Source organism: Trypanosoma cruzi, genomic scaffold (assembly GCF_000209065.1).
Source record: "Trypanosoma cruzi strain CL Brener 1047053517045 genomic scaffold, whole genome shotgun sequence".
Lineage (NCBI taxonomy): Eukaryota > Euglenozoa > Kinetoplastea > Trypanosomatida > Trypanosomatidae > Trypanosoma > Trypanosoma cruzi.
In genome coordinates this window covers 221,119-231,769 of record NW_001849548.1, presented here as the reverse complement: position 1 = coordinate 231,769, position 10,651 = coordinate 221,119, and the positions used below count along the sequence as shown (strand labels likewise).

At 53.5% G+C, this 10,651-nt stretch overlaps 1 protein-coding gene and 2 pseudogenes across 1 annotated transcript, besides 3 other annotated features; all 3 read right to left on the bottom strand.

Annotated features, from left to right (window-relative positions):
* Window positions 1-3,102: a mobile genetic element.
* Window positions 1-10,651: part of a sequence feature (areas not merged during assembly with more than two copies in the genome that could not be assigned to a particular haplotype) that runs on past the window's edge.
* Window positions 5,255-5,290: a sequence feature (AT_rich).
* Window positions 5,344-7,929, bottom strand: Tc00.1047053506813.220 (trans-sialidase, putative; the record flags this gene model as incomplete). Its single annotated transcript, XM_814251.1, has 1 exon — window positions 5,344-7,929. One exon carries the CDS (start codon window positions 7,927-7,929, stop codon window positions 5,344-5,346), a length of 2,586 nt encoding a protein of 861 aa, XP_819344.1.
* On the bottom strand, window positions 9,149-9,724 carry Tc00.1047053506813.211 (annotated as a pseudogene).
* Tc00.1047053506813.200 lies at window positions 9,771-10,487 on the bottom strand (annotated as a pseudogene).

The window sequence follows — 10,651 nt, the reverse complement described above, 5'->3', positions numbered from 1 at the left end:
TAATGGCGAGATGCGGAAACCGGCGCGAGGTGGTGGCTCAGGCGGGGGTCTCCGCATCCAGTCCGTCTGGCATGCGCGCGTGTTCTCAAATATTGAGAGCCGCGCGCAGGCAAAGGACGTGGAGCGGCGGCATATTAGCCTCCAGCAGTGCGGATTCCGGGTCGACAGTGCTCGGAACTCCGCTGACAATGCGTGCCAGAGTTGCGTACGTCTTCTGCATCTCATTCTTCGCTGAATCCGTCGCTACTGCCCATATGAGCTCGCTGTCATAGCGTAATTTGGAGGCACCGTATCCAATGACGAACGTGCGTAGGTCATGTGGAGATGGTCCCGCCTCTTTGTGCGTAATGCAGCGTAGCTGCGATATCCGTTGCGAAGTGGCAGCGCATTGCTTGGTGGCCGCCACATTTAGCGTCAGTCGTGGATCGAGATCCATGCCGAGAAGCTTCGTAGTTCGCGATGCCCCCATGGTCATGACTGGGGTTTGACATCCAGCCACTACCAGGGGCCACCTTCCTTCACGATCATAATCGGACTCCGTGTGCATGGATAGTGTGAACCAAGCAGCTTCACACTTTGACGGGTTGATGGCCAGGCCATTTTCCTGACTCCACGCATGCAGCTTTTTAAGAACCATGTTGGCAGTGGGAATGGCGTCTTCCCGGGACTGCCCCTTAACGATAATAGAGAGGTCGTCCGCATACATGTCTGCTGTGACACCCGCAAAGCTGTTCAGCAGACTGAGAAGTGGGTGTGCGTAAAGGGAGAACAAATACGGTCCCAGCACGGACCCCTGAGGAACTCCTCGCAGCATGGGACGCCGATCGCCGTGTCTGTGACCAACTCGTGTCTTCGCGTAGCGACCACATAGAAAGTTTCTAAGCCACCCTCTACAATTCACCCCCGGAATATTAGCCAGCAAGCGACTGAGGACCCGATGATCTATGGAGTCAAAGGCCTTGCTGAAATCAACCAGCACCAGCAGGGTCCGATGGGGTCTGTAGTGGAGTTGATTGCCAACACCGCTCTTCTTGGGAAGGTTCACTTTGAAATAGTGATTTCTATTATGCTCCACTTCGTGTATCAGGTGTGCCAGCTGCATCGTCGTAGTACGCATACTACGATATGCATACTGGTGGGTGTGGCGTCCACACCCAAAGCAATCTCTTCAGTACCATTTTCTCAGCAACCTTACTCACAATGGAAGTAAGGCTGATGGGTCGATATGACGCAAGCAGTTCCGGCGACTTACCGGGTTTTAAGAGTGGGACGATGGTAGCGCGTCCCCACTCAACCGGAATCGTACCGGTCGTCCAGCTGTGGTTAATGCAACGAAGAAGGAATCGAAGACCCTTTGACGAAATATGTCGCAGTGCCTCACTGCAGACTTCGTCCGGTCCGGGGCCTTGCCATACGGCGTATTACGTAGCGCAGCAAGCAGTTCCGTAGAATTAAAAGGTGCATCAAGAGGGCAGTGACAAAACCCTGATGTAAATGTAGAGATCAACTCGTTGCTGCTCTGTGGCTCAAAAAGAAAAGAAGCATTAATGTTCAAAGATGCACTCTGTCTGTTGATGCCTTTGGAAGGCCTAACTGCCTTGTGAGAGGGGTGAAATGTAAAAAAGATGCGATTGAGAGCAATCGCTGCTCTCCTTGCTGTTTTGTAAGTGTGTTGACCATCTCCTAATAACATTGATGTGGGAGACGGAAGTGATGCCCTTTTTCGTCCGGAAATGTATTTCCGTGCGAGTGGCTCGCCTGGATTTAACTTGCTGATGCGGCGTAGATACGTGTTGCGCAAGCGCTCTCGGAGTAGGAGGAAGAATTGACTCCTTGCCCGTTGCATTTCTGCCTCACGGTCGGGCGTCGGTGACTGTAGATAGCGGGCCTTGCTGTCAGTAGCAATCCGCTCTGCCTCCATGAGAGTGTCGTCCCAAAGCCTGGGACCGTCCTTGTGCATGCCGCGGGGGCAATGTCGTCGATACGAAGATATAAGCGCTCTCGTGAAAGCCCTAATGCCGGTGGACTGCTTCTTATAGTCATATGCCGGAAGTTGTGCGTCGAAGTCCTTGACGAATGAATCCCACTTGAACTTCCCCCAACTGTAGAAAAACTTAGGTGCCGAAGGTATGGTATCCTTAAATGCCTGATGCAGCGTAAATGTCAGCATATAATGATCACTAAGCGGCGACACGGAAGCTGACCAATCCGACACAGTCAAATGCTTTGACCATGTCAGATCGATACAGGATCGTTCTCCTGTGCCACGGGCATACGTGATCTCACCAGGGGTGTTAACCAAGGTGAGTCCCGCATCCGTGCACAGTTCTAGAAATTCTGCGGCAACCTCGCTTGGAGAAGTCTCCAAGAAGGGCTCCCACTGTGGGTGATGCATGTTGAAATCCCCGCACAGCAGGAGCGGCGTCGAGGCTGGAAGGCAGTTTACTAACCTCCTGAAGGATTGCGATATTTGCGGTAGTGGTCTCATATAGGCACTCGCTACAATAAGATCACGGTTCTGGTCCAGAGCAACCTGGACCACCACCACTTCAAGGCTGGTGTCATGCTGGGGGATGGTGAGAGGTATACGCTTGGAGCGGAGAGTTGTACGCACCAGCACCGCCACACCGCCTCCCTTGCCGATGCGCGACTGTGCATAGAGCACATAATCTCCAGTGTGCAAGCTGGCGATCTGCTCCGACGACTTCCAAGTCTCCTGGATGGCTATTATGTCTGCTCCTTGCGCCATTAACGTTGCGAGTTTTGACGGCGTGAGGCAAGAAACGTTCATCTGAAGTACTGCTATGGGGCCTGGGTGCCGCTCAATGTCTCCGCTTAGCAGTAGCTTTTGTCGTTGCGCGTCACATACGGCACGCAAAAGGTATGTATAGCGCTGATAAGTGCCGATGGAATTCAGCAGCGGATAGAAATACAGCTCCGCGGGCAGCCATGTGAATGGCTCCATCTGGTGCCCTTCCGACCCGTTTGTGCGGCGCCTTTCACCTCTCCGCTGGCAGCGGATGGGCAGCAGGCGCTTAGCTTCCTCTCTAGCAAAGAGTACTGCACCCTGGCACCACGTTGAGGTGGCCGGCTAACCCAGAGCGTTGTTGTAGTCTTATTGTTGGTACTATTTGGCACTTTGATCTTCTGACTTGATGTCGGTGCCTTATGATTCTCATCGCCTCGTGTATTTTACAGCGCCTTCTATTTTTGCATCTGACATACCGGTCGCACCTTGTGTGTGTGTGGAGACTGAGTTGCCAAACCTGCTGGCTCTGGATTATCGCTAGCCGAACTCAGTGACTCTGGCGGAACTCGTGTCTGTCCAGTGATGGCTGTGCCTGCTTCCTTTGGCAACGAAGGTCCTTGACTTCTCAAACCCTCCTCGCTGTCTCTCCCACTCTCTGTCTGTGGCACACCGGTCTCCACACCATATGGTTGTAATGCACCAGGCATATTTTTGTAGGATCCGGTTTCCCTAGCTCGGGGCTGGGAGGACGGCTGTTATCATTATTATCGTCTCCCGTCGCCGTCACGCACACGGACGAGCAGCAGCAGCAGCACAAGAGCGCAAGGGCCAACACGGCGCCGCACCGTCACCATCGCAGTCATCGTCACCCGTAGTGGAGTCGCTGGTGTCAGTCAGCCGATCGGTGAGACGGAAAGGAAAAGAACAGAACGAGAGGGAGAGGGACGGAGCACAGCGGATACAGCGAGAGCGCAGACAACATGAGGAGAGGGCAGCAGGCCCAGCCGCACAGTTCACACACCACGAGACGGCATCCACGCAAGGAAGGCACACAACGCCAGCAGCCACCCACCATGCAGGAGGAGAAGACATCCACCACCATCTCCCCCAGCTCATTCCCGCAGCCCCAGGGAAATGGCCAAAACCGCGGCCACCACACAACGCACACGGAGCAGGCGAACCCTCATCCATCCATCACGCGGCACAAAATTTCCTGCCATCCCACCATCAATGGGACACGGAGACCAACTCAACGCAGTCACACGCGGTGCATCACACCCACAGGAAAATAGTCTCGGGCTGCGCTCCCTCTCTCCCTCCTCCTCATGGCCACGGAAGAAGACAACAGCCGCCACACGCAACTGCCAGCATGCACCACAAAAGGTGCATTCATATCCACTGCAATGTGCATCTTGTGTGTGTGTGGTTGTGTGTGCCTGCAGCAACACAAAGCAAAGAAGTGGAAAAGAGGGAGCAGAGTATGTGGAGGGACGCACAAAAATGTACAGCGGAGACGCATAACGGAAGCAACAACAAGAAGACCGCTCAAACTCATGACTGCACTGCAGCCCAAGCAGCGGCAATTCACACAATATTTATTGAAAACAAAAAAACGTCCCCCTTCGTCTTATGTAAACCCCACCACACAAAATAATTATAAATGAAAAAGAAATCGTCCATTACTGCTCCACACAAATTTAAAATAATAAAAAGTCGCCTGGCAGCCGTGTGGCCACACCAAACTGTCTGCATGTATTTTGCCCGCAAAAGAAAATTAAAAAGATGGTTGCGTGTGCTTCAACCGTCCGACCCTCCATGTGTCCGCACATCGTTTATATTTCATGGGGTCATCTGCGTGTTGCTGCTCCCCTCAGCCCTCTCATCGGCGTGAGTGCGGCCCGCAGAGCACAGTCACTCGTGTGTGTGGGGACTGAGAGAAGCACGCAGACATGACGGCAGTCGCGTCACTCCATCGGGAGAGTGAGCGCAGCAAAAGAAAAAGAAATCATCGGAGGGGAGAGAAATGCTCACGAGGCCGACACCGAAGGGTGCGCCACCGCATGAAATAAACACGCAAAGAAAAACAAATCCTTAAAGAAAAACACGGCGGCAGGGTGTGGCTGTGTGTGTGGCGCTGCGGGTGTCTGCCCGCCCTGGCCGCAAAGAAAACAAAACAAGAGGGAAGAAATGTGTGCTCCGCCCCACAGGCCCTCGTCGCACGCCCACACATCACGGCTCCCTCAGCGCGCCGTTCGTCGCGGCCCCTCCTCATGCGTGCAGCAGGCGAGGCGCACAGGGCCGTCGTCGTGAGCGTGTCGGTGGGTGTGCGAGTGGAGCAGTTGGGCGGGAAACACACGGCACCCCTCGCAGGAAGAGTGCAGCAAAAACCAATTAAAAGAGGGAAGAGTAGAAAAGAAAACACGTCCATAGTGATTGCCCCAAAAGCAAAAAGCAAAAAAGAAAAGATGGGGATATAAAAATACACAGAAAGCAAACAGGGAAAAGTTTAAAAAAAAGTTATTAAAGAAAATAAATTAATTACCGTGTCGCTGCGGGGGAGGTTGCAAGTGTCCCACGCGGCAGCCAGTCAGGCCTCACAGAGCCGCAAACACCCACAGTCCCAACAGAAGAAGCGATGGCAGCAGTCCGCTCTCACGCACAGTGCCGGCATCGCTGTTATTCCCCTGCGACACATTTCCGAGACTGCTGCTGAGTGCCTTAGCATTTAATTCCCTGTCCTGTGCATGGATCTCCTCCCGTTTCTGCCCATCCGTTCTTCCCGCCGTCTCCCCATCCTCACCAGAGCTCACGCTCACCTCAGTAGGTTGGGATAATCCATTTCCCAGCATCGTATCTTCACTCCCTGTCGCCACCGTTGGGTCAACATCAGACGAGGGAGTCGTAGCAGTGGAAGCTGCACTGGATACACCGTCACTGCCACCAATATTCGCCGTCAATAGTTCCTCTTCCAAAGGTTGTGGTTTCGCAGGAGACTGCAACATGTTTCCCGGCGCATTTTCGGTCACCGGAGCCGTAATGGGGTCTTTATTCGGGTTGATGGCGCCAACCTCCTCTTCGGTCAACGGACGGTTGTAAAGCAGGACGTTCCTCACAGTCACAGACACGCCTTCTTGGCTCCCTGCACTGTTTCCATCCCCTCCAATGTAGAAGTGTGATATCCCTTTATCCTTCGTGTTTTGCAATTCACATGACGCATCTCCCACACGCTGACCATCAACGTACGCAGAGCCCTGTGTGCCGTTATGTAGCACAATGGCCACTTGGTATGTTTTCTCTGTCTCCCAAGCGCTGTTGTGCTCCTGAGAGTTCGTTCCGCCACCGCAAGACAACTCCCACTTACCTCCGCCGTTGTACGACAGTCCCAGGAGTACTTTATTATTATCGCCATCATTCATCGTCGCACCCAACAAGGGAATGGAGGTATCTCCCTCCGGCACACCGTCGATGGACACCGTCGCCACAAGAGTGAATTTGTAGTTCGCAAAGTGGTACAGCTGATTCTCCCCCTGCTCGCCAACAGGCCACTCCGCCCACGCACCATGGAACTGCACACCATCTGCATCCTCTGTTGCCCTTTCTTTCTTCTTCACTGTGGCGTTCACCCCGAGGTACTCGTCCCTCCATGTGTCATTAGAGAAGTTGCCGGACAAAAAGCCAACCAGCCCATTTGTCGGCATGGCAGTGCCAGATGAGGTATCCTTCTCAACATTGAAAGAGAGGCACAGGTTGGAGACGCGTTCGTCTACTTTCTTCCACGTCGCCAGCACATCCTTCACACGCTGCAGCTGCGCACTCAGAATTACAGAGACCATACCGGGTGATGGTTTTTCCGCGTCGACCTTCTTCTTCTCGTACAGTGCAATCAACTCCTCCTCATTATTATTCCCAATTTTGTACAACAGGGAGCTGGCGGCAGCGTCATCTTCCCCGGATACCGGCCCAATATCAACAATGTGCGTATCGTCCGTCAGCCAAAGATGGAGCTCGCCCTTTCCATTGCCCGTTTCTTTATTACCAGCCTTCTCGGGATACACCGGCAGAGTGACGAGCATCACGTCCCTGTCCTCAATCTTCGCTGTGATGAACCCGCTTCTAACGCCCTTCTCATTTCCCTTTTTGTTGCCCCACACGCGCGAGAGTGTCCCGATTGCCTCCGTCCACGAATCCCCCTTGTCACCGGATTCGTACACCCTGCGGCGGCCATCATCACACGCAGTCATCATGATGAGTTTTCCCTTCTCCCACTCTACGACGGAGGGATCACTGCAGCCATCGTAAGGAACCTCCTTCGACAGCTTCCAACTCTTAGTATCCGCCGAGTTGTGTATAATCAGCGAAACGGTCTTCTTATTTCCGTCAAGTTCTTTCAAGCCTTCCACTGGAAACACAAGCGTACTGTCGTTCATCTTAACGCCCGATCCACCGCCGCCAATCAGTTGTGACAAGGAGTTGTGTTGGTCGCCTAGAGTGCACGGTACACCGTCAGTTTCCTTCCAATGGATTTGTTTGTTGTCGGCCTCACTACTGACCTCACCCTTCACCAGCAATATTCCCGATTTGATCTTCTCAGTCTCAGCCTGACAGGTACCAGCAGCTTCATGGCTGTGTTTTCCAACAAGCATGTAAATATTACCTTCATCCACAACTGCTGTTGGTCGGCTCACATTTACTTTCTTTCCCTCTGTGGAGCCGCCTTCCTCCAGAACTTGTGTGTCCTTGGCATCCTTCAGAACTTCTTCCCTTTGGTTATCCGCTGTTTTCTTGAGAAGTTGGGATGCAATGCCAGTAAAGACGGTGTCTTGGGCCTCATTGCACTGCGCCTCGGCAACGGCAAACAAATTACCATTCACCTCAACAAGAACTGGAGCACGTAAAGAATTCATTGTTTCCCCATCCTTTTTCACATCCCTCCAATGAAACGGTTTCTCCGGTGAAGATCCCTTAGCTTGTGTCGCCCCCACATCAGCGGTTGCACCTCCAGTGCCGCAGCACATCATCACGAAGAGGAGGAGCAGCACCGCGGAAGTAAACGCACGCCGGGACATGTTGGGCCTCTGCCGCTCACTCTCTCTTCCCTCCCTCCTCCTCCCGCTGGATCCGGTCACGCGGCGACGGTTGTGTGTGCGGGGTGCCTTCACTGCAGCAACACGTGAGAGCATATAAATATGTGTGTGTGTGCGGTGTGTGTGCTGTTGGTCCTTTCAGTGCCTTCGAATTTCACAGTAGCGATTAGCGTTTAGCCTTACTTCCTTTCCTTCTTTGTGTGTGAGAAAGAGAGAGAAGAGAAAAAGGGAGTGAAACAGTGAACACCGCCGCCCATCCACAGTGAGTGGCACCATCATCCCCACCGCAGTCACTCCCAAAAACAACAACTCACGCACACAGACACACGGAATGAGAAGGAAGAACAGTGCACCGGGAACACACAGAGACTGCCACCAGCAGTAAAAGCCACAGCAGGTATGTTGTGCTTCTGCCACGCGTCAGCACACACGGAGTAACGCCCACACATGTACTGCCGCCAGTCGTATTACTGTTGTCTCTACACCGCACCCTCCATCGCACATCGCCCCGCACAGCCGGAGAATCCTCCGTCGGTGCATGAACAGCGGGAGGAACACGTCGGCACGTGCAGCTGCCGGGAAAGAATCTGCACTCCTCCCAGGCACCCTTAATGCCACACCACATTCGTCAACTGCTTCACGAAACGAAAATCACGCCCTTAGCACAGAAACAAAACAAATTTCGGTGTTCCGTCATCCCTCCTCTCAAGGGTCACAGAAAAATCCTGTGCGTGAGTCCTCAGCATTCACGCCGCTCCACGGCATGTGCAACACGGCATGTCTGTGAGTGATTGGCAGCGCCTATACTTGCAGAGCAGCCGTTCAGCACAAGAGAGTCTGAAGAAAGCAACGGCAGAGAGAGGCAGATAGCACACACGCAAATTACTCATATCATCACACACACACACACGAAGCCGCGGAATGGGTGCACTCAACCACAAAATCAAAAAGAAAAACAAAACAAAAAGCCGAAGCGTGGGACGACCAGCGCACACACACTCTCATTACTCCCGTAAAGCAAAACACACACACAGAGGGAGAGAGAGAGAGGTCGCCCACTCAATGCAATAAAAACAAAACAGAAACAGTTACGGTGCTCCGTCCATGCAGCCAGGCAGGACGGCAGCGGTGCGTGTCGTGCAAAAGAGAGCACCAACGGGCCTGCATGGGTGTGCATGCATATATACAATGGACACATTATGTGTGTGCCTCGTGGGGTGAGGTGAGGGCAAGAGTCCATGCAAGGGGACACACACACACAGAGAGAGAAGGACGAGTGTGTGTGCGGGCGGTGCATGGCTCTCTCACACTCACTCTCACGCGGCCACCACCGCAGCAGCCGCACACGCAACAACAAGAAGAAGAAGCAAAAGAGGGGAGGTGGTGTGGGAGACCGCGGTGCTGCCGTCACTGTCGCCAGTCGTCGCCGTTGTAGTTTTCATGGCTTCGACTGGTGTTTCTTTCGGATTGGCATCTTTATTTTCATTTTGTTTTCCCTCTGCTGTCCCTGCAACATCAGCTGCTGGATCATCGTCTCCAGTTGTTGGTGTGCTGTTGGGATTTGTTATATTCGATGCTCTTGCCGCACCAGAAGATAAACTTGGCTGCTCTTGACCGTCTGCTGAGATCCCCCCTGTGGTGCCGGTGTCGCTTCTGCTGGCGATTCCGGTGATTCTGACGCCGGTGATTTTTCTTGAGGCGCTTTCTGTTGACCGTTTGGGTCAACTCCTGCAGCGACACCTGTGGAATTGTTGTCATTTTTAGGACTATTGTCTTTACTGGGCGGAGAAGCTGGGGAAGCTGGAGTTGGTTCAGCACGTCCAAAAACAGCACCCCACCACAGCACGCAGAGGGCACACACCAGCAGCACACGGCCGGTCATCATCGCCATCACTCCTGTCACTTGCGTGCAGCCTTCAGCGCAAACTAACAACACGTCAACAGAGAGTGAAAGCAAAATGGAGAGACACGGCCGCTACACCACGCCACAGCCACCGTACAGTGAGAAACTGCAGCAGCAACAAAGCACACACCCACGCAGAGCTGCTGAGGCTGCCGTCGATTTCGCGAAGACGTGACGGTGCGCGGGTGGTCGTCGTGGTTAGCGCCTCTGTATTCATAGCCGTATTACTTGGTGCCCGTGTTGTTGTTGTAGTAGTGGCCGTATTTGGCATTTTCATCTTCTGATTTGATATCTGTGCCTTATGATTCTCATCGCCTCGTGTATTTTACAGCGCCTTCTATTTTGTGCATCTGACATACCGGTCGCACCTTGTGTGTGTGTGGAGACTGAGTTGCCAAACCTCGTGGCTCTGGATTATCGCTAGCCGAACTCAGTGACTCTGGCGGAACTCGTGTCTGTCCAGTGATGGCTGTGCCTGCTTCCTTTGGCAACGAAGGTGCTTGACTTCTCAAACCCTCCTCGCTGTCTCTCCCACTCTCTGTCTGTGGCACACCGGTCTCCCCACCATATGGCTGTAATGCACCAGGCATGTTCTTGTAGGATCCGGTTTCCCTAGCTCGGGGCTGGGAGGACGGCTGTTATCATTATTATCGTCTCCCGTCGCCGTCACGCACACGGACGAGCAGCAGCAGCAGCACAAGAGCGCAAGGGCCAACACGGCGCCGCACCATCACCATCGCAGTCAACATCGCCCGTAGTGGTGTCGCTGGAGTCTGTCAGCTGATCGGTGAGACGGAAAGGAAAAGAACAGAACGAGAGGGAGAGGGACGGAGCACAGCGGATACAGCGAGAGCGCAGACAACATGAGGAGAGGGCAGCAGACCCAGCCGCACAGTTCACACACCACGAGACGGC